Below are 27,487 nucleotides of genomic sequence, written 5' to 3' on the forward strand. Positions count from 1 at the left end.
AACAAGCCAAGAACCAGCCCAAACCGTCGACTATGGAGTGAGAACGAAGCCCTGCAACCCGGCCCTTCTGCACTGTCGCGCAGACCCGAGCAGCTGCGGGAAAACCCTTCGTCCTCGAAGCTCCGACCACGAAAGCCCATGCAACCTTCTGCAAAAACTTAGAAAACTCAAATGGGGTTCTAACCCAACCGGCCTTACCCTAAACCGTGGTCTGAGGAAGGAGAACGAAGCTCCCTTCCTTGAACCCCTAAACCTGCGCGAACAGCACAGATTTTGTGCAGCCATGCCCAGCCTCTTCCTAGCCATCTCCAGCCCTTAGCCCTGGTTTAGGCCGACCCTAGGGACCCTCACACACCCATGAAGACCCCTGCCAGCAGCCATGAACCGCCCTTGCCAATAAAAAACGTGAGATGATGCCAACCAATGAAAAAAAAACGTGAGGTACTCAACAAACTCATGCCATTTTCTGAAAAGTTCTTAAGGATCTTGATGCATACACAACATGCACATATAACACTGATATGGTGAAATAAAGATGAAATAAAACATGCCTTTCACCGTAGAAATCAATTTAGCACGCACGTAGGACGTTTCCGGGACGACGGGCGACGAGAAACCTTAAAACTTTGAAGAGGATCGGCTATGGAGTCTTCTTGGAGATTGTTCAGTCGATGGAGGTGCTGAAGAAAAAGGGAGATGTCGGCTAAGGCTTTGGGACGTGAGGTTAGGGATATTAGGTTTAGGGTTTTAGGTTAAATAGAATTTAATTAGGATAATAACTTAATTAGAATTATATTATACCATAAAACACTTATTTAAAAATTCCTAATAATAAAAATAATCTGATGGGAAAGTTAAATCCCGAAATATTAGAGTAGGGAATTTTTAAAAATAGTAAAAAGTCAATATTTTGGCTAATTTTTGAATAAAAAGGACTCCTAAAATTATATAAAATTAAATACTTAAAATTTTGAGATAATAAAACTCAAAATAATATTTTAAGGCTCTAATAAGGCTCATAAAATAATTTGGGTGGAAAGTTGTCATCTCGTTCGTCCACGGTCCCGTCTACGCGATCAAATAATAAAAATACTAAAAATCATAAAAATCACTAATTATGGGTTAAATGCTTAAAAATAAATTAAATCATGCATAAATAATTCACATAATTATTTAACCCATAAATCATAAATTTAAATAATTAAATATCCTAATTATGCAGGCGGATTTATGTAATTAAAAATACCGGGTGTTACAGAATGTGGTATAATCGGCTAAGTGAGCACTTGATGAAAAAGGGATATGTAAATGATCCAATATGCCCTTGTATTTTCATCAAGAAAACAAAATCCGGATGTGTAATTATTGATGTATATGTTGATGATTTAAACATCATTGGAACGAATAAAAAAATTCAAGAAGTTATGATGTACTTGAAGGAAAAATTCGAAATGAAGGATCTTGAAAAAACAAATATTGTCTGGGTTTGCAAATCGAACAAAAAGAATGTGGAATTTTTGTTCACCAGACAAATTATACAGAAAAGATCCTTAAACGCTTTAATATGGATATATCAAATCCATTAAGTACTCCAATAGTTGCAAGATCATTAAACATAGAAAAGATCCATTTCATCCATGTGAAGATGATGAAGTTATTCTTGGTCCAGAAGTACCATATCTAAGTGTCATTGGTGCCCTTATGTATCTTGAAAATTGCACTAGACCTGATATATCTTTTGCTGTAAATTTATTGGCAAGATTCAGTTCATATCCAACAAAGAGGCACTGAAACGGAATTAAACATATATTCTGTTATCTATGAGGAACGACAGATTTGAGACTTTTGTACTCAAAAGACACCAATCAAAGTATCATTGGTTATGCTGATGCTGGATATTTATCTGATCCACATAAGGCACGTTCCCAAACCGGATATGTATTTACTCGTGGAGGCACCGCAATTTCTTAGCGTTCACAGAAACAAACACTCGTAACAACTTCATCAAATCACGTCGAGATTATTGCATTACATGAAGCAAGTCGTGAATGTGTATGGTTAAAGTCAATGGCCAAACATATTCAAATATCATGTTGATTGACAGTAGACAAGAAGCCTGTGACACTAAATGAAGATAATGTTGCATGTGTTGCTCAAATGAAAGAAAGATACATCAAAAGTGGCAGAACCAAACATATACCCCCAAAGTTCTTTGCCTACACTAAAGAGCTTGAGAAGAATAAAGATATTGATATATGTTATATTCAATCAAGTGAGAACTCATCAGATCTCTTCACAAAGGCACTTCCCACGACGATATTCAAAAAATATATATACAACATTGGGATGCGCAATCTATGGAATATGTGAAGAATCACTCATGTTAACATGAGGGGGAGTTTACGTGGCTGCACTCTTTTTTTCTTGCTATGGTTTTTATCCCACTGAGTTTTTCCTAGTAAGGTTTTTAACGAGGCAGCATAAAACACGTAATAAAGAAAATCATCATAGACGATCATCATCACAAGGGGGATTGTTGAAAATATATTATTTTATTATTGTTGAATATTGAATGTTGAATATTGAGTTGTAAAATGTTGAAAATTAGTGTGTGATGATGTAGATGATGATATATTAATTTTTGGACTAATCTCAAATGTGGATCTATAAATAGGTCTTCATTTGTGATGAAAATCACAATTGAGTTGAGATAAAAATATTATAAAGTATACAGTTTGATATATTTTGAGTTTTGAAGTTTTTACTTTTTATCATATATTTTTACTTTTTTCACAACAAGGCCTTCATTTTCTCGAATTTAAAAATTCATGATGTTAGTCAATAAATAATTATTTTTCGTTAATTGCAATTAAAACTAATTAATTATTAGTTATAGTGACAAGGATCGACCCGCCGCCTTTTCAGTGCGCGGGTTTTTGTTGGTGGAGGAAGAAAACATGAAGAGCAGCCGCGGCAGCGCCGCCGCTCCTACCGCGTGGACGGCGGAGAGTGCAATCGCCGGAAACGCCGAAGCCTTGCAAGCTCTCCGTGAGCTCATCACTTATCCTCTGCTCTATTCTCGCGAGTCTCAAATCCTCGGCCTCAAAGTATGCTCCAATTTCTCCACGCGTAGTGTTTGAGAAGTTGTATATCATAATGATTAGTTCAGCAAAATTACTGTTCTTTGTTTTTATTTTCGTCGTTTGTTTTTGCCAGTGGCCTCGTGGTTTGCTGCTCTACGGCCCTCCTGGCACGGGGAAGGTATTGATCTTTGTTCGCTTTGAACTCACTCACTGTAAAAAGTATATGATATGCGTGCTCTAAGTTCATTGATTGTTTTAGTTCGTGATTTTTCTGGGTTCTAGACAAGCTTGGTACGAGCAGTCGTTCGCGAATGTGATGCTCATTTTATTGTTATCAGGTGATATTTCTGTAGTCATCTTAATTTTACTGATTTTTTTGGATCATCTGTGTTTCTGTTGGAAAATTTGTTTTAGATTGACTGAATTAAACGATTAACTTCTCTAACTTATGTTGAATATTAGTAAAGTTCTATCATTTAACAAAATGCATTTGTAAGTATATTTGTGTTGTGTAAAGTAAATTGAGGAGGGAGATAATTATGTGAAGCTGTTAACTGTGATTATGCATTCCTAGATTATTTGAAGGTAGTAAAGATGTCCACCTTTTTATGGATGCACAGTTGTTAATTTGTTTATGCTGTTGTTTTGGTGGTTTTAGTTTTACTCGGTGGATTTTAAGTGAGTGTTATTGCTGGGTGTGTCTTGCAGTCCTCATTCTGTTCACAGATCACATGTCGGGGAAAGCGAGAAAATTCTACGGGAGGCTTTTGCTGAAGCAAACTCCCATCTGACATCGGGCAAGCCTTCGGTTATATTTATTGATGAAATAGATGCACTTTGTCCTCGTCGTGACTCTAGGTGCATGCCAATGAACATTTTTTATATATGTTATATATGCTTTTGTAATTTGAAGCTGATATTAATCCATTGGATGCTAATTTTGTCTTTAATTTAGCTTCTTTTCATTAAACGTGGATTCTGGAAACTTTAAGGGCGGATTTTTCACTGAGGTTTTCTGGAAATCAGTTTAAATGTGGAGGAAATTTTTCACTTGCATTTTTCCTTGTTAATCACAGGAGGGAGCAAGATATTCGCATAGCTTCTCAACTCTTCATTCTAATGGACTCCAACAAATCTTCATCAACATCTGGATCACATGTTGTGGTGGTTGCTTCAACTAATAGGTATTTGGATCCAAATGCTATCGCTTCTGTTGAATTTAGTGTCGTCCGCATAACTTATGGTGTCTAATTGACTTGTAAAAGCATATTTTTCTTTTTAATTTGACAAACTCGCCACATGAACTGTTATTCCCTTAAAAGAAATAAAAAAATCAACTGTTTTCTATGTTCTCTTTTTGCTGTTTGCAGTTCTCTTGTCTATTTTTCATGTATGGATTATTTAATATGATTTTTCCTTAATACTGATACAAAAATGTATTATTCTCTGTGTCCAGAGTGGATGCAATTGATCCTGCACTAAGACGTTCTGGACGATTTGATGTTGAGGTTGAAGTTTCCACTCCCAATGAAGATGAACGTTTGCAAATTCTAAAGGTTGTAATGCTTCCAAAACATTTTTATTCAAGTTGCTTTGTCTATAGTCATAGTGACAGTCTCATACCTTATTTAGTTCTACCAAATAAGTTTTCGGCAGTTTCATTCCTTTTCAAAAATTTCAGCTCTACACAAAGAAGCTTCATTTGGATCCTAATGTTGACCTGCAAACTATAGCTGCATCTTGTAATGGTTATGTGGGGGCTGATCTAGAAGCTTTATGTCGTGAGGCCACCATGTCTGCTCTGAACAAATCTTCCGAGGATAGCCAGCATATAATAACAATGGATGACTGGAAGCATGCTAGGTCCGTGGTTGGTCCAAGTATAACTAGAGGTGTCACTGTGGAAATTCCAAGGGTTTCTTGGGATGATATTGGAGGATTGAGAGACTTGAAGGTTTGAAGAATAACATTTAACTACTGATTAAAATTCTGGACATGAACTTAGTCTAATCACATGTTTCATGCTGAAAACAGAAAAAACTCCAGCAAGCAGTTGAGTGGCCTTTAAAGCATTCTTCTGCATTTTTGAGGATGGGAGTATCACCTATTCGTGGCATACTTCTTCATGGACCTCCAGGTTGCTCGAAAACAACCCTTGCTAAAGCTGCCGCTTGTGCTGCCAAAGCTTCGTTTTTTTCATTGAGGTACATTCACTTTTATCCCTTGTGGGAATACTATGTAGACTGATTCTTAACATCTTTGGATCTGAAAGAAAGGAAAAGTTCCACTGCAAACAAAAATATGCTTGTGTAAACAAGTTACTCTTTTAAGAACTTATGAGAGCATGACTTACCAATTACTCCATAAAAATAAATACCATTTGAGAAGATTTTTCAAAGTACTCTGACCAACTTGGATAGTTGGACTTGGGAGGAAACTTGTTGAATTCCTTCTGAACCAAGTTTTCTAGATAACAATCAAGTCTTTATCTTGTATTCTCCATAGATTTTCTTGTTCTCCTGATTGGGGTACTTATTTAAGTAGATTTTTAAAAAATTTTGAATTAGCTGAAACACATTCTTGAAGCTTCATCATAGTTCAATGCAGAGTCTTATTATTTATTTTATTCCAAGTTATCAATGATAACTTTTCATGGTTATCTTTTGGATATGAGAAATGATAATCATATTGACCTTCTGGAACATTGATAGAAAATTTTAAAAACTCATTAGTAATTGTTTTATGCATGTGGAGTTAATGTTTTCTGTAATTTGATATCCTGATGATGTATCCTGCATCAGTGGTGCAGAATTATATTCCATGTATGTTGGTGAGGGTGAAGCTTTATTGCGTAATACATTTCGAAAGGCTCGGCTTGCAGCACCAAGCATAATATTTTTTGATGAGGCAGATGTGGTTGCTGCCAAAAGGTAATTTTTTACTTTGCAATTTTGTTTTGTATCTTATATTATATGCATCTGCTGAGTTCAGGGGTGTTATTATCATGTAGCTATCCAGTTTTCCTTGATTTGTGAAATTAAAAATTTAAACAAGAAATTTGAGTTACAGTCAGTAGCTCACATCGCATTAGAATATGCATTCTGAAAATTGTGCTGTTTTCATGGTTGCAATTTCGTCTGTTAATGAAATCAATGGTAAATGTGATGAGTTCAACCTACCCTTAAGGCCTCAAGTGCTTATCTAACTCTTTGCATTTATTCTTACATGTGGGGTCTTTGTTTTTATATCGTCGTATAAATAGTTTCAAGTTCTTATTTTTGCTTCATGAATGTGTCTGTTAATAAGATCAGCTCGGTTTTTTTTAGGAAAATATTTAGTTTTATAATAATAAAACATCTTGAGTAAGTCTTATTTTTGTTTGTAATGGCAGAGGAGGAAGCTCGAATGGGAGCACAACAGTCGGGGAAAGACTTCTATCTACTTTACTGACTGAAATGGATGGCTTAGAGCAGGCTAAAGTGAGCCACATTCATTACTCCCTCTGTATATTACTAAATTCCATTCAAGGGTCATGGTAAACTTAGAAACAAATTTATCCTAGAATCACCCTTGATTTACTTGCCATTTTTGTAGGGAATTCTTGTTTTAGCTGCTACTAACCGTCCTCACGCAATTGATGCTGCACTTTTGCGTCCCGGACGCTTTGATTTAGTAAGTAACATTTACATGTCTCTTAATATAAATTTCTTGCTTGCTTGAACAGAAGACCAGGTTTCACCCAGATTATAAAATGCAGAAGTTTAGTGTTTGCAACCTCTAAAAATAAGTGAATAGTGATTATGTAGATTCTCTTCACAAATTTGTTAAGAGAATCTCCATAATCACTTATTTTTAAAGGTTGCAAACACTACCTAAATTAGTTACTAAGAATCATGCATAACTGTTTTCTTATGTTGACATATCATAGGTACTTTATGTCCCTCCACCAGATTTAGAAGCTCGACATGAAATTCTCAGCGTCCACACACGTAAAATGAAATTAGATAAGGATGTGGATCTCAGAAAAATAGCAGAAAACACCGAGCTCTTCACGGGAGCTGAGGTAGAGGGGCTGTGCCGAGAAGCGGGAATCGTTGCTCTGAGAGAAGACATATCTGCCTCTGTCGTATGTAACCGACACTTCCAGACCGTAATGGGGTCACTAAAACCGGCCCTTACCGAGGAAGAAATCGACATGTATGCCTCATTCTCGAAGAATCAGTTTCTGAGGCCTGCAGGAGCATCAGAATCGAGCTGCAAACAGAAAATAAAAAAGAACAGGAGTTTTTTAGTTTCAGCAGCTCCTGTTACATTTTGTATTGCCAGTTTAGTACTATTTACTGGTTTAAGTTATATTTCTGGTCGTCATAATGAAACTGGTAAAGAATTATCAAGGACATGAATATTATTTATCTCAATATATGCACTTTGTTTGTCGTCGATACAGTCCATTCCATTATCCAAATGCAAGATTTATCATATTCAACTTTGAAGTTTTGATATAAATTAGTACTAAATATCACTTCAAGATCCACCACTTTTCGCAACCCGATTCATCGACGTCCGCTAATCAGAATGAAAATTTGAGACCATCTTTGGCGAGCTTTCAAAACCTGTTTTCCATCGATATAGATTAACTTCGAAACTTTCATTTTCTTGAATTTATATGTTGAATTTTGATTACTATGAATAAGAATTTTGAGGGAGCTTATAAAAAACAGCTTATAAGCTCATAAGAGCCCATTTGGTATCCACATTTTTTTTTATAAAAAAAGTGTTTTTTAAAGTTTTAATATCTTGGGTTTTGAAAAAGCTCTAAATTTAGCTTAAATAAGTCCTTTTATAAACACAAAAAAGTCCACCCAAACACATTATTATAAATTTAAAAGCACTTAAAAAACACATTTTTTTTTTTGGCTTTTGATACCAAACGGGTTCTAAGTTGTTTTAGGAGTTTATAAGCTGTTAGGTCAATTTTAAAAATAAGTTGTTTGGTCTTATTTTAAAGTTGTTAAAGTGTTTGGATGAGGAAATGGAGTAATGGACTGTATCGACGACAAACAAAGTGGGGTATTCGACTCTTATGAAGTCCCTAATGTGATGCTTATGAAGGAATTTTGCCCTATTAGTCTTTTGTAATGTCTGTTATAAAATTATTGCAAGGGCTATGACTAATAGAATGCGACCCCTGATGACCCAGATAATTGATGAAACTCAGAGTGCTTTTATCCCGGGCAGACTTATATCCGATAATGTTATTCTTGGGTTTGAAACGATGCATTGGATGAGAAATCGAAATATTGGTAAAGTGGGGTATTCGGCTCTTAAGCTTGATATGAGCAAAGCTTATGACATAGTAGAATGGAGATTTCTGGAATCTATCATGCTTAAAATGGGGTTTTGCAGTGAATGGGTGTCCAAGATTATGGGTTGTGTAACGAGTGTCAATTATGCTTTTTTTTTGAATAATCAGGTAGTGGGCTCTTTGGAACCAGGCAGAGGTATTCGCCAAGGGGATCCGTTGTCGCCATATCTGTTTGCTTTATGTGCCCAAGGCTTATCTTCTTTGTTAGTATCGGCCGTGAGTAGGGGCTGTCTTCATGGGGTGCGAATTGCGTCGAGTGAGCCTGCCCTAACACATCTCTTTTTTGTGGATGATAGCCTTGTTTTCTTTCGGGCGACTGAGGATGATTGTGAGACGGTGGCTGGGTGCTTGGAAACATATGAGAAAGCGTCGGGACAAATGATAAATTTTTGAGAAATCAGCTCTCTCTTTCTCCCCAAACACGGCTTCTGGTATGATTGATAAAATCAAATCTACACTTAATATTCCTTGTTCAGGGCCATGAAGTTTATCTTGGTCTCCCTACTTTCTTTTTACGGAGTAAGAAGACTCAATTTCGTTATCTGGTTGAGAGAGTCTCTAGCAGAATTAAAGGATGGGGAAGCAAATTATTTTCGGTTGGAGGGAAGGAGGTATTAATCAAATCAGTTCTACAGGCGATTCCAACCGATGTCATGGCTTGTTTCCGAATTCCTAAGTCGACGTGTGAAGCTATGGAGAAGGAATTTGCAGATTTCTGGTGGGGTATGGAGAATGGCAGAAGAAAGATGCACTGGAAAACATGGGACTTTCTCTGCTAGCGAAAATGTTTAGGAGGTATGGGATTCCGAAAATTGTAGTTTTTTAATAAGGCCCTGTTGGCGAAACAGTTATGGCGTGTTATTCAGTACCCGGATTCTCTGGTGGCTAGAGTACTTAAAGCACGTTACTTCAAACATTTGGATATCATGCAGGCTCCATTGGGGAGTAATCCTTCTTTTATATGGCGATCGTTGATATGGAGTAGGGACTTATTGGAGGATGGGCTCTATTAGCGAGTTGGAGATGGTAAATCTTTAAACATATTTCATGATAAGTGGATTCCTTCATTGCGGTCCAGGGTCCCTGAAGAGACTATCCAGCTTCCGGTTGATACAGAGGTAAACTCCCTAATCATAAATTCTCGATGGAATGAGTCGTTAATTAGAAATGTGTGCTCTTTGTATATTGTGCATGCGATTCTTTCTATACCTTGAGACTAAGGGTTGCTACTTAGTTAAGAGTGGCTATCGTCTTTGTGTTGGTATTGAGGAACCGTCGGAAAATCAATCGAGCATACTGGTTGTTCAAAGTTGGTGGAGATTCATATGGTCCCTTTCTATTCCTCCAAAGATCGGGGTGTTTTGGTGGCGAGTGTTCCATAATATAATTCCAACAGGTACGAATCTGGTTTCCCACCATGTTCCGATCTCTGATCGATGCCCTCTCTGTCGCTTCTCCGAGGATACTACTTGTCATGCTTTATTTTTCTGCCCGTCATTGAAGAAGTTCTGGAGCCATAACGAGGTTTGGAATTTCTTTAAATCATGTCTAGCGTTTGATTCTCGAGACATTTGCTTACGGTTTATGGAGATGCCAAATCGCGGGGAGGTTGAAGAGTTTGTGTGCCATAAGTGGTCGCTATGGGTGGAAAGGTGTAAGGTGTCTCATGCAGAGGAAGTAACGGAGATAAGGGATGTTACTGAGCTTGGTCGGGCGATGCTTCACGATTTTAAGAAGGCTGTGATTGATTTGTCTTTTCAAAGGTCTCGGATGCCATCTGTGTCTCCAACGACTTGGGAGAGGCCGCCAGCAGGTCACCTGAGGATGGATGTATATGCGAGCTTTAATGAAGCTGCAATGGGGTGGTGCGTAACCATGCAGGTCAACCTATTGTTGCGTTTGGTAAATCTATTTTGATGTCGAGCTCAGTGGTGTTGGGGGAGTTATTGGCAATTAAAGAGGGACTCAGGATTGTTCAGGAAAAGGACTACAAATAGGTGACTATTACTTCGGATTCACTTTTGGCGGTGCAAGCAGTCACTCAGCCTCTTGGGGATCTCAGTTATGCGGGTCTTTGTGCTTCAGATATTAGCTCTCAAATATTGGATCTCGACATAGTGTCATTTTTTTCATGTTCGGAGAACAGCTAATGGGGTAGCCCATGCATTAGCGAAATTTTCTTGTTCATCCTCTACATCTTTTTGTTGGGTGCTTGGGACTTTTTCTAGTTGGCTTATAAATCTTGTAATGACTGATATTCCATAATAAAAGTACAAGGTTTTCTATAAACACCCTCCTTGGAGAATCTCTAATGCAGGTGGTAGCGTGGTACATGATTAGTTGATTACTATGAATAAGAATTTTGAGGGATATTATGGATGTTTTTTTTCCTTTTTTTTTTTTGGTATTTTTCAGTTTAAAAAATTAGTAAAAACTATAAAGTAATAAATAATAAATATATTACTATTTAATTTACGTTAATTTTAATAATTCGGTTGGACCGTCCGATGGAACCTGTTGAATCAATTGAACCATTTTTTAAAAGATTGACTAGTTTAACTACCAGTCCAATTATGAGGACACGAGTTACATCGGTATAAAATTATAAATTAACAATGAGGCAGATTTAAAATTCAGCAAATATAAATTAATCAAAACAATCAAATGAATTTGAATTTCATGATTTCACATCTCTTAATCTAATTTTTATATACCGCGTCAGATTACTACAATGATAGTATATTTGTGTTTGACAGTAACTATAGACCGTATCACCATTTTAATTTATTGTATGTATAGTTCAAGCTTGATGATTTTCAAAATTATAGTTTTCGCCATATATAATCTATTCTTTATGATTTTGATATTTTATATTATCAATTTTCAATTATAGTAAGTTATTTTTATTTTTATTTTATTTTATTTTTTTTGTAATTTTATTTGTTTTTCTGTTGTGTCGCTGATACTACATCATCATGACATTGATGCATATAATATCGCATCACACTCTAGATAAAAAAAAGATAAAACAGTCAAATATTGAAAGATGCATGACTAAAATTGAACTTTGATTAAATAATCAAATCGAAAAAAAACACACAAAAATATAAGATTAAAATTACAACGTTCTCAAAGCCGGTTGACTTTTAATAAGTGACAAAATAAAAATAAAAAATAAAAATCAACTATTGTAACTATTTGTTTTGTTAATCTTCTATTCTCTCGAAAGTCCATGTTTTTTCCGATTCATGAATGGTCGCGCATGTAGTTATGAATCCATCGCTAGACGTTGGCTATATTGGTTTGTGTGCTCATGAGATCAAGCATATGCTTGTGGAACCAAGATTTATTAGTTTCAAGCACATGAGACATACCACTAATCTCGTCGTTCACTCTTTAGCACAGTTTATTTTTTCTTCTCGTACACTTTTTTATTGGATAAACGAAAAACTCTTTTTGGTTGGTTAATTTTGTATCTATGAACTCTTTTTCTTAATAAAAGTAATACCAATTTAGCAGTAAAAAAAAATTATTTACCAAATATTATTTCATTTTAGAGATTAAAAATATTTTAAAAAATCTATATATTTACTTTACTATATTATGATACTCGAACATCTCGTATCAACTAATTTGTTGCGTGATACCAAAATTTATATATATATATAAAGTAATCTTTAGTTGTCCAACCATGTTTTTTCACTTGATCCGCGACCACTAAGTGATTCCAAAAAAAAACAAAAACCACTAAAACACACTACCGGGTTTTAGTGGTCGCGAACCAAGTGGAAAAACATAGTTGGGCAGCTGAGCATTCCTATATATATATATATTTGCTTTTACTTAATATTTATGTATTATATTATATAAAAGTTATGACGTGAACAATTATTATTTATTTTTTCAACTTTATCTTAAAGTTTAAATCATTTTAGTACATTTATATATTACCAATCATTACCGCATCCTAATAAAATCTTTTTTAATCATTATTTTAGAAATTTAAATGATCATATAACCAATAGCACTAAAATTATTGTATGAAGTCATTTCAAAAAAAAAATTGTTTTAAAATAATCTCTATATTTTTATCCAAAAATTATTGAATACAAAATGCACGAATAGGTGAAAAAAAAACTAGTTATTAATTATTATCAAAGCAAGAGACCCACTAGTGATTATTTTTCATGAAAAGTTGGATAATGAATTACCTATCTCCAAATGGGTTTAGTACATGCCACCCGTAGGGCACTGCCCTGCGGGTGGTGTGTAACCTCATGATTGGTCAAAATTAGTGGGTTCCACGTGAGATCCATTAATTTTAACCAATCATGAGCCACCACGTCACCCGCAGGATAGTACTCTGCGGGTAGCGTCTACTCAACCAAATGACCTCCCAAAGAACGAGATGTGAAATTGTCCGTGTATGCTATGTTTCATAATTAAAAGTAAATTTAATATAAATTATCAAACTACTTTATAATAAACTAAATTTATTATAAATTTATATAAAATAATATATATTATACACATGTAATACGTGTGCCCGACTGAAACGTTACTTAAAATCTGTGTTCACTGGAACTTAGAGGTGCAACGAACCGAATTGAGCCGAATAATAGCACAAAATTAGAGCTCGAGTTTGGCTCGAATTAAGTATATTCGAGTTCGATTTGAAGTTCGAACATTGCAAAAATTTTGACTCGAGCTCGACTCAAATTAAGTTCGAGTTCGAGCTCGACCCGGAATATTTGAATCTATTCGAACTATTACTTCGATATTAAAGTTCAAAAACATGGTTCAAAAGCTCGAAATGTCCGAAAATGTTCGAAATGTATATATATTTATTATATCATTAAATTATCTCTACTATTTTATAAAACTTGATAATGCCTACAAAAACCATTTCTTCTCATCTAATGTGTTGACACAAGTTTTTTTTGTCATTTTACCCTTCATTTTACTCATTGTTTTCAAAATCGGACCGGACCAGCCGGTTCGACCGGGAACCGGTCACTGGTCCGGTCCGGAATACCTCAAATAACCGTTTTATCGGTCGGACCGTTCAGAACCGGTCAAGAACCGGTCAAAACCGGTCGAACCGGCTAAGAACCGGCCAAGAACCGTTTTCAAGAACCGACCAAGAACCGGTCCGACCGGAATTTTGAATTTTTTTTAATTTTTTTTTAAAAAATTAGTTTTTTTAAAAAAAATTAAAACTTTAATTTAATATTTTATTATATATACATTATTAATGAAATTTGTACATTCTTAAAAATATTATTGTACTATTATTAGAGTTTTTTTAATTTAATTTTAAAATTATATATAACTATAATTAATATTTTGAATATATTTATATTTTTATTTATTTTTAAAACTAGGATAAATATATTTTTTTGTCTATTTATATACATCTTTTAGGTTTTAAATTTTAAAATATATTATTAATTTTATTATATTATATAAACGGTTTTTCGGTTCGACCGTCCGGTTAAAACGGTCCGATCGGTTGGACCGTTTTTCAAGGTAAACCGGTTCGATCACCGGTCTGGTTATGAAAACATTGATTTTACTATCTTTCATGAGAATTTGTGTCCAGTTTGAAAAATAGCTCCCTTAAAAAAGTATCAACAACTTCACCCAACCTTCTCCAAAAAGTTGAAATAACTGAATCACCAACATATGTGAAAACATCAATTGCATATGGATAGCTTTTTACATCGTCGTGTTCATAATTTCATAAGCAACACATGTGCCTATCCCGCCAGCATCAATAAATACTAGTAACCTGACACACGTGTTGCGTGTGTAACAAAAAAATTAATATTTTATTATGTTTGTTTATTTTGAAGGCGAAAGAAGAAGAAACATCTTCTTATTGAGAAACTGATGTGTTTGTAGAGATAAGAACGTGAAAATAATTAGAAAGAAGTGGTAGAGGGGTACTTTTGGTAAATAGAAAAATAGACAATGACACCAAACAGTTTTTATATGGTGCTTAGCTTTAATAAATAATAAGAGATTAAGACTAGCAAACTATTCGCGAACTATCGAATAAAATAATTTTGGTTCGAGTTCGGCTAAAAAAAAATTCAAACATATTTGGAATCGACTCGAGTTTTAATAAATTTGAATACAAATCAAATATTTATCGCATTGGTCGAGTTCGATAATTATGAATACAAATCAAATTTTCATTCTTTGATTCCTTTTAAACCCGCGGCTGGAACCAACTCGGGCATATGATTTTTCCTGTTATTACCCACGTTCTTCACGATATTCTATGAGGAACCCCAACCCTGCCATTTTTTATTATTATATTCTCCCCCGCCGTCTCCGTCTCCTCCCCAGCCGCCGTCCAATTGCCTCCTTCTCCGCATACCTCTGGGCGCCGCGCCCCACAGACTAAGCCGCACACTGAGGGTGTTTAGTTTCGGACAATGCCTTCAATGGCTTCTAATAGCTCCACTCCTTCAGATGTCAATAAACTAAAGGAACCCAAATCCGACGCTTTAATCAGGTGCTTTACAACCTATCAGTTTGGATAAATAAAAAATGGGCAGTTTAATTTTAGAATTTTTGAAATTTCAGCATGTGGGTTTTAGTTTTCTGTGCACCTGGAGTTGTATAGCAGGTGGCAAAAGATCGAGAAACACACAAAGTTTGTACATACTGTTTTTTAGTTCGAGATTTGGTATCAGGGCATTAATTTTTTCGGTTATTTGATATTGCAGGAGGCAAAAGATTGAGCAACACAAGAAAGCACTGCCAATTGCTGCAGGTGCACGTTGTTTTTACTTTAATCAGTTTCATAGTTCAATCTAGTTTGCTGGTAGAAGGGAAGACTTCCTTTTTCTGATTGAATAAAAATCAAATTTTTTTTACTGGCTTGAGCAAGGGCAATTGTCAGCTTTAATTGACTATTGTTATGGATATGGCAATGCTAGAATGCCCTTTATACTTGCATTGCGCTGAAACTTTGTGCGAGTGGATAAAGATTATGACTTGGCAACTACAATGGTTGGAGCAAGTTTTGTGTTTGCGGGTTTTGATTTTGGCCTCCTAACTAAAAAGCTGGGTTTGAGAGGATGATTTGTATTATCATAGTTCTATCTATTTTAGAGGAAGATTTAAAAAGTGAGAAAGTTTTGGAAAATGATCTATGATTGTATAATCGGTTGATGAATTGAAAGTACCGTTTTAATTTGTCGACCCGACCTGCAACACACCTATCACCTAGGTATATTTCTGGAGTTGCAGGATGTGATGTTGGATTTCCATGTGCGCACTTGTTTATCTGGTTTTTCAATTTTTTTTTCAGTTGAACAGAGACTCCTGGAGGAGGTTTGCAAGAATGATGTACTAATTATTGTTGGTGAAACTGGAAGTGGGAAGACAACTCGTAAGTGTTTTACGATCATAAGTTCTAATTGAAATTGTGAAATTGATGGTATTCCTATGTAGCACTTGTATTGAATGTTGTTCGAAGGCAGTCATTATATACTCTTAGTAGTTACAACAATATTTCTTATCTAATTATCTTTTTGTCCAGTATGAGTATCCAGTTACAGATAGACATGAAGAGTTTTTTTTTTCCTGTTTTTTTTCCTTATCCACGTACAGCTAAATGTGGAGAGTATTAACCACGTGAGGTTTTTATAATGTGATCTCTATCGATCAAATGAAAAAGGGGAATTTCTTGCTAGAACTTGGCATGATCCAACTCAAAATTAAAAATCTCTAAATAAATAATATTTTGGCTTTGTCTTAAGACCTGTCCTTGATATACTGATATACATTACGGATACTCTATTGCATTACCATTTATCCATACAAAGGCAAAAAGAAAAGAAAATTGAGAGAGAACCAATTTGAGCAAGTAATAAATCGTGTTATCCTGAAGGAAATAATTTTACATTTAATTTAGTTTCTATCTATTTTATTGTTTGGTTGGACTTCAGTTAAAATGAATTTATCAGATTTAACTTGTTCGAGATATATTTCAATCAGCATTCATAAATGTCATATCTTCTATAATCTATCCTTTTTACTTGATTATATGTAGTATACTGTACACCGGGGAACTCTTTCCTGCACACGCTGGATTCTCAGCCAACATCAGTTTATATATCCATATTCTATAGAGTGTCTAGGAAATTTATTGATAGTCTTACCTTGATTCATATGTGCATTCCTCTACTAGGAGCCACATATGTAGGTTTTGGCCCGCTATATGTATCCCTTTCATATAATTTTTCATCTATATATAATGTTTTGGCAGAGCTACCCCAGTATCTTTTTAATGGAGGATTCTGCCGCAGTGGTGGACTCATTGGTATAACTCAACCTAGACGTGTTGCTGCTGTGACCGTTGCGAAACGAGTTGCAGAGGAATGTGCCGTTGCATTGGGGCAAAAAGTTGGATATGCTGTCAGATTTGATGATGTGACTTCTAGTTCTACGAGGATCAAATACATGACAGATGGCTTGTTATTGAGGTAGAGAGACCATGACCCTCTTGATTCCTTTTTTGCTCAGGTTAAAAATTGACAATTATGATACTGCCAATACATATGTAATATGCTTTGCACACGTAGGATAATCACAGATATGATATCTCGGAAATTGTCTTTGTTTAATGACTAATATCACATTTACTGCTTGCAATTTCTTATTATAAAATAGAATCTCCCTAACAAACTGATAATAATTGAATATGGATGCAGGGAAGCATTATTGGATCCATATCTCTCTAAATATTCTGTTATTATCGTTGATGAGGCTCATGAGAGAACAGTCCAGACTGATGTACTGCTTGGTCTGTTGAAGAATGTACAAAAGATAAGGTCTCAAGGTGCCAGTGACATTGTAAATGGTGATTGTACAAAAGTTGAGAACGGCATACTAAAAGAGAACGCTATCCAATATACCAGCTGGCTCAAGCATTGTCGAGACAAAAAGTTATCTCCGTTGAAGTTAATTATCATGTCTGCCAGTCTGGATGCACAAGTTTTTTCTGAGTTCTTTGGTGGTGCGAAAGCCGTCCATGTCCTAGGGCGTCAATATCCTGTTGACATACTATACACTCATCAACCTGAGACCGATTATTTAGATGCAGCCTTGATTACTATATTCCAGGTTGTTATAAATACTCAATTCAATAATTACAAAATTTATCATTCATCTGTTTCAAAAATTTTTGGATTACAATATTTGTGTCGGAATTATGATGTTCCTATGAGAAACCCAATAGGAAAGGCTGAGTTCTTGCCATTTCCTTGTGGTAGGTTCTCCCATTACACATCGATTCATCTATATTCCAGGTTGTTATAAATACTCAATTCGATAATTACAAAATGTATCGATTCATCTGTTTCAAAAATTTGTGGATTACAATATTTGTGTCCGAATTATGATGTTCCTATGAGAAACCCAATAGGAAAGGCCGAGTTCTTGCCATTTCCTTGTGGTAGGTTCTCCCATTACACGTATCACTCATAACTCGGGTAAATTGTTTAACGAGAATGGTTTTGCCAATTGATTTTCATCGGAAATATTGGTGTTTACGGATGAAATCAGCCAGTGTATTGCAGGCTTCGTACAAAACTATGTTATTTATTTGTTGGTTCTGTTTTTTTATTTTATCTTTTGGTTTCGGTTGGAGGAGTGCAAATATCATTCGTCTTAGGTGTCGATGGTGCAAAATGATGGAGATCCTCGATTTTCAGAAGATTTTGTTTAGCTTTCCTTTGAATAAAGGCCAGATAGTTAGTTTAGGGTGCCTTTAGAAAAAGTAAAATTTTAAACTGAAGCACAATCAAATAGATAACACCACAGGTTGTCCACCAACTTGGATTTTCATGTTTGTTGGAGGGATATATTGTGATTTCATCAGGTATCTGCCTGGTGATGTATTTTAGAGCTGCGAAACTTCTGCTTTGCAGTAGATCAAGTCTTCTAATTTTCTTTCCAACTTCATCATCAATTCAGTATCTTTTTTCTGGATTCTGTCACTTCTTCTAATTGAGGAAAGTTTTATAGACTCTACTCATGTGATTCTTTTGTTTTCTGAACCTTGTTTGGTTGGGCACCACAGGTGTATGTTGCTAATATTTTTAATTTGTTCTCTGTCATTTTAGATACATCTCGAGGAAGGTCCAGGTGATATACTTGTGTTCTTGACAGGCCAAGAAGAGATAGAATCCATTGAGAGGTTAATTAATGAGCGCCTTCCAAAGTTGCCTGAAATCAAGTGCAAGCTTCTTATCTTTCCGATGTTTGCATCTCTTCCTTCTGAGAAACAGATGAAAGTTTTCAGTCCCGCACCCCTTGGGTTTCGCAAGGTAAATTTTCTCTGGTTTTGATATCCTCTATGAAATTTATTAGACTGGCTGCTCTAGACTCTAGTCATGTAATATACCCTGGTTTATAGTAAACAATTTTGTTTCACATTCTGCCATACATAATTGCTGGAAAAAGATTATTGTCTCGTCCTCTTTGATTAACCAAATTGAACTCTTATTATGTGGTTGATCAGGGAAAATCTTTAACTATTCTAAAACTAAGGCAAAATACAAAAGTTTTTTGGACCAACTTTTTAATTGTTGAGCTGTACAGTGTTCATTTTTATTAACTTAGTTCTAGTGTAAATACCAAGGTTCAGTGCCAGAAAATTATTTGATTTGTTTGTGAGTGCTACGATTATTTATCCCCGTGGAATTCAAGATATGTGCTTCTTCTACTGAGGGATCACATATAGGATGCTTTGGTACACATGAGCTCATTTAAAAGAAGCCCCTAATTTTATTTTATTTAAAAAAAAAAACTCTTTAAATTGCTTTATTCATTTTCCAGTGAGTTTTAAAATATGAAACATTCAGAAGACGAAATAAGAAACAGTGGATTTTAGAACGATAAATGTGTGGTACTTCTACTTAAGCTTCTCTTTTAGAATAAAATAATATTTTTTCAGTAGTTACATGCGAAGTGCAAACACAAAAGTGGGCTGAACTTCTCTTTTGAAAAGTATTTTAAGAGCAAACACTTCTTAAAATAGGAATGTCCATGTTTTAGCAATTATCTTGATCCAGACACTCATATAGTGTAATAATCATTATTTAATAATGAATCGCTTGCATTTTCTATTCTGTTTAGGTAATATTAGCAACCAATATTGCCGAGACTTCAGTGACAATACCTGGAATTAAGTATGTCATTGACCCAGGAATGGTGAAAATGCGCTCATATGATGCTTCTACAGGGATCGAGCCATTGATCATTGTCAAAACTTCAAAAGCACAAGCTCTTCAAAGGAGGTAGGATATTATATTTGACCCTTACACGCACTCTGTTGAACAAAAAAATCATGCTTGTAATGTGTGCTTCAGATTTGGTGAAAATGCCATTCCAATTCCTTCTTGAAATGTATACCTGCTTGTGGGCGAAAAAAAAGAAAACTGAAAGACAGACGGAAAATAAACAATAAAGAAAATGTTGAAACTGAAATTCATGTGTATCTTAGCAGTGTTATGTTTATAGTGAGATTACTAGCGCCCGCTGACCTCGTTCAAGTTATTTTTGAGGTTTGAAAGTGAAATATGAATATTGGGAAAAGTTTCAATTATAAAATCTTATAAATCCTATTGTAGTGGACGTGCAGGTCGTGAATGGCCTGGAAAATGCTTCCGCCTTTATCCGGAAAGTGAATTTGAGAAGCTCAAAGATTCCACTACGCCAGAAATCAAGAGATCCAACCTCTCAAATGTTATTTTACAACTTAAAGCATTAGGCATTGATGATATTATGGGGTTTAACTTCATTGAAGAACCTTCCAGGTGATTGTGAATATGGATATCATATTTTTAAGGAAATATATTTCTGTATATTTAGTCATTGAGCTGGTGAGCACTTTTTTTTCCAACTTTTGTGAACTTTACTCTGCTGACTGTTTTCTTTATTTTGGCATCCATGTTTGCTGTTGTCATTAATCATTTCATAATCGTTTCACAGTCTTTTGCTATAGCGGTCAATTTTGCTGGACCAAATCAGTGTTTACGGCTCCTGTAAAAAAGTGCCAGCTATTTACTATTTCGATTTATATCCATACAGGATTGCCATCATCAAGTCGCTGGAGCTGTTATTCTTGTTAGGTGCTCTCACAGAAGCGGGTAAATTATCCGATCCAGTTGGACGTCAAATGGCCAGGCTTCCATTGGATCCTATTTATTCCAAAGCACTGGTTGTTGCCAATCAATTTAATTGCTTAGAAGAAATGTTAATAATTGTTGCACTGCTCTCAGTCGAATCTATATTTTATGCTCCACGTGAAAAGTTGGAAGAGGTAGGCTCCGTACTTTCAATTGTTTTTGCACAAATTATCGAAGATTCTAAAAAGGGTGGCTTTCTAGACCGAAGGAATAGTGTTTCTATCGTGTATTTCACGCTTGTTATCATCTTATAATGTTGAAATCATCTTTTCTGGTATGTAGTCACGAACTGCTTTGAGAAGCTTCTCCAGTCCGGAGGGGGATCATTTGACATTACTGAACGTTTTCCGTGTTTCTGCTGAGTTCTTGCAAAAGAACAAGCTGATAAGCAGTGAAGAAAAGGCTGAAAAGAAACTCCGAAAATGGTGCAAGGAAAACTTTATTAACGGCCGCTCCCTAAAGCATGCTCGTGATATCCACAGGTTGGTTATGGTTTTACCTGTGGATTACCCGAAAGCGAATAAATAGTTTAATAATATCGGTCGATGCAAACTGCACCATATTGATATTTTTTGTATATTTACCTTGCTTGCTTTGTCACTTCATTTGTAGTCAAATACGGAAGAATGCCGAACAGATGGGTCTGAGTATCACTTCGTGTGGAGATGACATGCTCGTGTTCCGCAGATGCCTCGCTGCTTCGTTTTTCCTTAACGCGGCGTTGAAGCAGGCTGACGGTACTTACAGGTAATTTTCAGACAAAATCAGATTCGATATCATTAAGATTAGGATATGCTCTCTACTATATCTAGTAGTAACTGATCTTCAATCGTCGACACTGTCGTTACATCGATTTCTCAACCCTCCCTTTTGACATATCAAGATTCGACTTCATCGTTTGGCAGGGCTTTGTCGAGTGGCTTGATGGTGCATATTCACCCGTCTTCTGTGCTATTCCGTGCGAAACCAGAGTGTGTAATCTTCGACGAACTTGTTCGAACAAACCAAAACTATGTACGCAACGTTTCTAGAATAGATTACTTGTGGTTAGTTGAGTTAGCTCCTCAATGTTATGCCATGCAGTAGTTGGCTCATCCCAATGTATTGTATACAAATTTCCCATGAATGAAAAACTTGTTGGTTTTGGTGATATTTCCCAATTTGTTTGCACATGTATTTGTGGGACTTGATTTGGTGTAAACTACATCTTTTTTCCTAGCCATGGGGAGCCGTGGGCGTGGCATTTGGTAGATCCCAACCTGTATATTAAAAACGGAGGGAAAACGCAATACATGAAAGGCGAAATCTATCAAAATAAACAATTATAAAGATCTAAAGCAAACTCTTGAGATGTGGAATTTTCATCCTCTCACAAAGATCTCTAATATAATGTTCTAACATGTCTTATTGTAAGGAGATGAAATTATCGATTATCAAGGGCCGAATTACTTGTCACTAATTTGAGTGTGTCTAAGGTTCGAGATTTCCTATCTGTGAGCATGATTAATTAGATATTTTGAAAATTAGTAAATAACACGTGATATGTACGTTGTGACATTTTGTTTTTATATTATATTTATTTATTATTTTTTATAATTATATTTAGTATGATTTTCGCAGCCTCATAATTCAAATCATATAAAATTGAATTATTCATTGTGAAAATCAAATGAAATAATATAATGATCATTTTTTTTTTTCACATTTTGTCATGTTAATGGTGAATTTATATTTTCATTCTTGTAATTTGAATGTTTTTCATTTTTAGTCATATTACGATGCATTTTTATTTTTAGTTATGTCACTCGTATATTTTTTTTTTATTTTGATCATTTAACTCAAAAGCTTTTTTTTTTTTTTTTTTTTATTTTTGGTTCTGTTGCGGTATATATATTTTCATCTGTAGTCATATAACTTGTATATTATTTTTATTTTGTCATTTAACTTGTATGTTATTTCTTTTTTGATCTTTTTTTTACCATAGTCTATCATGTTTGTAGATCATAAAAAAGATCAAAAACTAAAATAAATATAAGTTAAATGATCAAAATAAAAATAATATACAAGTGAAATGATAAAAATGAAAATGCATCTTAATATGATTAAATAAAAAGCATTAAAGTTATATAATACTCCTCCGTCCCAATTATATAGGTTGCGTTTGTTTTTTTGTCTCAAATTTATAAGCATATATCATTTTAGTAATAATTTTTTACACTCTACCCATATTAACTATACCTCTCAAATTGTGCATTCATTTTTTGAATACATTAAAAGGTATAAAATAGAAATTTTATAAAATTTGTTTTCTTGATGATTTTTTTTATTATGTGTGAAAGAAAGCTACACTATATAATCAGGATGAAAAATATGAAATGAGTCATTAGACTCATTACAATATTATCAATTATATAATTTGTTCACTTAATATTAATAAAGGAAATAATCTACTAAGTCATCAAATTTATTAATTTAAATCTTTTTATCATAATAATCAAACTCATATATATATATATATATATATATATATATATATATATATATATATATATTATCATTATTAATTAAATTTGTATAATTATTATTTTAAATTTTCTCCTTCTTAAATATATAAACATATCAAGGGCTTAATTTATACTCTACAAATTTCATAAATATATATTTGTAATTCTAAATTTTTATATTAATACCGTAAGTTTTAGTTTTTAGTTTTGTTATTTTTAAGATTTATTTATATTTGATTAATTGAAACTCAATTAAAACCATAAACAACAATTTATATTTTACTTTAATATTCTTATTTTAATATCAATGGTTTAATTTATACTCCTACATTAATATTTATGAATATTAATATTTACATATAATATAATAGAAATATTTATTTTAGGGTTGATTTTACTTTTATATGTGTATTTATTTTTCTATGACCCTTATAGTGTAAATAAAAGGGCAAAGTTGTTCACAATGATAAAACTTTACCCTTTTATTAACACTTTTAGATAGGTAATATATTTAATTTATACTCCTACAAAATACATATTTTTAACTCTAACTTTTAATATTATTACACTAAATTTTTTGTTTTAGTTTCGTTCTTTTCAAGATTTATATTCTTATATATTTTTTAATTTTAACTTTTTATATTAATATCGTAAGTTTTAGTTTTAGTCTTTTCTTTTATTCTTTTCAAGATTGATTTATCTATTTGATTAACTACAACTCAATTAAGCTACAAACTAAAATTTAGCTTATTCTCATATATTTTTATATTGCCTAGCTAACGTTACATATGTAAAATAAATAAAAATAAATTGTGAAAAATGAAAAAAAAATGGTTTTATTCAAAAAATAAATTGTGTAATGGTGTTAAGAGACGCATTAGTTGCAATTCAATATATATGTGATAAATGTATAATGTATTTATGAATATTACTATTTACATATAATATAAGAGAAATATTTATTTACTTTTATTCCCTAACTAAAATGTTATTTTTACTTTTATATCTCTATATATTTTTATATGACCTTACTTATATTGTAAATAAAAGGACAAAATTGTTATTTCACACTTATAAAACTTTACCTTTTTTTTACACTTTTAGATAGGTAAAGTAATAGATAATATATAATTGATAATAAATTATAGGCATATACCATTTTACTAATAATTTTTTACACTCTACCTCAATCAATTATACCTTGAAAATTGTGTATTTATTTTTTAATACATTAAAAGGTATACAATACGAAGTTTACAAAATTTATTTTCACAATGATTTTTTTAATATGTTTGAAAAAGTTACACTATATAATCAGGATGGAGAATATTAAATGAGTCGTTAGACTCATTACCATAGTATCAATTATATAATTTGTTCACTTAATATTAATAAAAAAAATAATCCACTAAGCCATCAAATTTATTAATTTAAATATTTTTATCATAATCATCAAACTCATATATATATATTATCATTATTAATTAAATTTGTATAATTATTATTTAAAATTTCTCCTACTTAAACATATAAAAATATCAAGGGTTTAATTTATATTCTACAAAATTCATAAATATGTATTTTTAATTCTAAATTTTTTATATTAATACCGTAATTTTTAGTTTTTGATTTTGTTCTTTTCAAGATTTATTTATATTTGATTAATTGAAACTCAATTAAATCCATAAACTAAAATTTATCTTTTACTTTAATATTCTTATATTTTTTTTAATATCAAGGGTTTCATTTATGCTCCTACATTAATATTTATGGATATTAATATTTACATATAATATAATAAAAATATTTATTTTAGGGTTGATTTAATTTTATATGTGTATATATTTTTCTATGACCTTAATTATAGTGTAAATAAAAGGATAACAGTGTTCACAATGGTAAAACTTTATCCTTTAATTTATATTTTTAGATAGATAATAGATTTAATTTATACTCCTACATTAATTTCGTAAATATATATTTTTAAAGCTAACTTTTAATATTATTACACTAAATTTTTTGTTTTAATTTTTTTAATTTCAATATTTTATTTTTAATATCATAAGGTTTAGTTTTTTATTTTTTTTCAAGATTAATTTATGTATTTGATTCACTACAACTCAATTAAGCCACGAACTAAAATTTATCTTATTCTTATATATTTTTATACTTTATAACATTACATAAAGTATAAAATAAATAAAAACAAATTGTGAAAAATAAAAAAATGGTACTTTTCAAAAAATAATAATTAAAAAATAAAATTTGTAATGGTGTTAAGGGATGCATTAGTTGCAATTCAATGAATGTCATAAATGTATAATGTATTTATGAATATTATTAATATTTACATATAATAGATAACTTTTAATATTATTACACTAAATTTTTTGTTTTAGTTTTGTTCTTTTCAAGATTTATATTCTTAATTTTTTAAATTATAACTTTTTATATTAATAACGTAAATAAAAAAATTGTGAAAATGAAAAAAATGATTCTTTTCAAAAAATAATTAAAAATAAATAAATTATGTAATGGTGTTAAGGGATGCATTTGTTGCAATTCAATGAATGTCATAAATGTATAATGTATTTGTGAATATTATTACTATTTACATATAATAGATAAATTTTAATATTATTACACTAAATTTTTTGTTTTAGTTTTGTTCTTTTCAAGATTTATATTCTTAAATTTTTTAATTCTAACTTTTTATATTAATACCGTAAGTTTGTGAAAAATAAAAAAAATGGTTCTTTTCAAAAAATAATAATAAAAAAATAAATTATGTAATGGTGTTAAGGGATGCATTAGTTGCAATTCAATGAATATCATAAATGTATAATGTATTTATGAATATTATTACTATTTACATATAATAGATAAATTTTAATATTATTACACTAAATTTTTTGTTTTAGTTTTGTTCTTGTTAGGATCGAAATATGTGTAGAGGGAGGGGAGGGGTGAATACACAATTAAAAAATTTCAGAGTACTTCGATCTGATTTGTTAGAATCAGATGAAAGTTTTATTTGCTTAAAACATTTGATCTGCTTGAAAGATTCTGACCAAGTCAGGCGAAAGTAATCTTCCTTGCAGATTGAACACTTATAAGAACTAATGCAGATGAAATGGAATAAAAGCAGTAGAGAGATAGATTTGTTTCTGGATGTTCGGAGATGAATTCTCCTGCGTCACCCCTTTTTCTGTTTTCAGAAGGATTTCACTAGAAGACTTTGACTTATACAATTCCTTTGTACAAATCCAATCCAATCAATCTTTTGAAAGGAACTCCTAGCAATATTCTAACTCAAAGCAGAACAACTTTTCTACTTAAAGTTTACAAAATGAAGCAACAGAGTATGCTTTGTTGATTTGATCTGGAAAGCTATATGACTTTGATCTGGATCGAATTGAAATATTTCTTTGAGCTTTGATCGATCTGGGAGATATTATAACTCAGAGTATCGAGACTTTGATCTGATAAATTTCTGGGTTTGAGTGAAGGCTATTTCAAAATTTGATTGCTTTGTAATTTTCACTCCTTGGTCTCGTAACTTCAATCTTCGAAATACTTGTATATATAGTCATCAAAAAGTAATCAGTGAGCCGCCAACACTTTCTGATTTTGAGCCGCCAGCATATCTCATAAATGGCTCACAAATCTTGACTTAGAGTGAAGGCCGATCAACGTTCAAAATCTCATTAAATGAGTTTGTCGTTTTCTTCAATGATAGCAACGGGTAGATTTCTGACAAGGCTTCGATCTGGTTGTTGACCATTTTAGATCTTGTGTCAATCGCTCCGATGTAGTTTGATCTGCATCACGTTACTTTGATCTGGCAACTTTCATAGAGATCTTTATTCTTTAATATTTGATGGGTCCGATTAATTTATTTACTTGGTTTTGTTTTGACTTTGTAATCACCGAAATTTTAGAGTTTGATTCTCCAACAATTTCCCCCTTTTTGGTGATGTCAAAACCAAGTTAATATCCGGATTGAAAATATGAAGACTATCATCGAATAAATTTTCAAGAAGATTTCTGTCATAGATCAAATAATAATTTTAGACAAAATAAATGTCAAAAATTAATAGTTCCTTGACTTGATCTGCTTGTATTTGCTTTTCTTCTGATCTGAGAGTTTTTACTTCTTTCCCTTGCCTTTGGCTCTTGACTCAGTAACTTTTTCCCCCTTTTTGGCATCACCATGCTCGGATAAAAGATCCACGATAACAATGAGCTGGGTACCAAAAGTGTCATGAATCTGCTTGTTATTAGCTTCAGTGGAGGCTTCTAGACTGTCAAGCTTCCGAAGAATAT

At 32.9% G+C, this 27,487-nt stretch overlaps 2 protein-coding genes across 2 annotated transcripts; both read left to right on the plus strand.

The window, feature by feature from the left end:
• Positions 1 to 2,919: 2,919 nt before the first annotated feature.
• On the plus strand, positions 2,920 to 7,523 carry LOC140882901 (cell division control protein 48 homolog B). The gene is made up of 12 exons (XM_073289148.1): positions 2,920 to 3,107; positions 3,217 to 3,261; positions 3,366 to 3,421; positions 3,792 to 3,941; positions 4,160 to 4,267; positions 4,540 to 4,639; positions 4,765 to 5,037; positions 5,118 to 5,287; positions 5,885 to 6,013; positions 6,475 to 6,562; positions 6,678 to 6,755; positions 7,012 to 7,523. The coding sequence occupies exons 1-12, from the start codon at positions 2,958 to 2,960 to the stop codon at positions 7,483 to 7,485; spliced, it is 1,821 nt and encodes a 606-aa protein (XP_073145249.1). The 5' UTR covers positions 2,920 to 2,957; the 3' UTR covers positions 7,486 to 7,523.
• Positions 7,524 to 14,711: 7,188 nt separating this feature from the next.
• Positions 14,712 to 21,817, plus strand: LOC140882068 (pre-mRNA-splicing factor ATP-dependent RNA helicase DEAH10). The gene is made up of 12 exons (XM_073287815.1): positions 14,712 to 14,971; positions 15,186 to 15,232; positions 15,773 to 15,853; positions 16,733 to 16,949; positions 17,178 to 17,589; positions 18,591 to 18,794; positions 19,606 to 19,766; positions 20,100 to 20,285; positions 20,560 to 20,791; positions 20,940 to 21,139; positions 21,270 to 21,404; positions 21,563 to 21,817. Exons 1-12 carry the CDS (start codon positions 14,892 to 14,894, stop codon positions 21,741 to 21,743), a joined length of 2,136 nt encoding a protein of 711 aa, XP_073143916.1. The 5' UTR covers positions 14,712 to 14,891; the 3' UTR covers positions 21,744 to 21,817.
• Positions 21,818 to 27,487: the final 5,670 nt, after the last annotated feature.

The sequence above is a fragment of the Henckelia pumila genome, chromosome 2 (genome assembly GCF_033568475.1).
Source record: "Henckelia pumila isolate YLH828 chromosome 2, ASM3356847v2, whole genome shotgun sequence".
NCBI classification, from domain to species: Eukaryota; Viridiplantae; Streptophyta; class Magnoliopsida; order Lamiales; family Gesneriaceae; genus Henckelia; species Henckelia pumila.

What these genes read in the sequence shown, in the direction of transcription:
- LOC140882068 (XM_073287815.1), top strand. Translation starts at nt 14,892, where the DNA reads ATGCCTTCAATGGCTTCTAATAGCTCCACTCCTTCAGATGTCAATAAA. An exon ending in AGCACTGCCAATTGCTGCAG is followed by an intron (nt 15,233 to 15,772) that starts GTGCACGTTGTT and finishes TTTTTTTTTCAG; the next exon opens with TTGAACAGAGACTCCTGGAG. An exon ending in CACCCCTTGGGTTTCGCAAG is followed by an intron (nt 18,795 to 19,605) that starts GTAAATTTTCTC and finishes TATTCTGTTTAG; the next exon opens with GTAATATTAGCAACCAATAT.
- LOC140882901 (XM_073289148.1), top strand. Translation starts at nt 2,958, where the DNA reads ATGAAGAGCAGCCGCGGCAGCGCCGCCGCTCCTACCGCGTGGACGGCG. An exon ending in GTGGTTGCTTCAACTAATAG is followed by an intron (nt 4,268 to 4,539) that starts GTATTTGGATCC and finishes CTCTGTGTCCAG; the next exon opens with AGTGGATGCAATTGATCCTG. An exon ending in ATGGCTTAGAGCAGGCTAAA is followed by an intron (nt 6,563 to 6,677) that starts GTGAGCCACATT and finishes CCATTTTTGTAG; the next exon opens with GGAATTCTTGTTTTAGCTGC.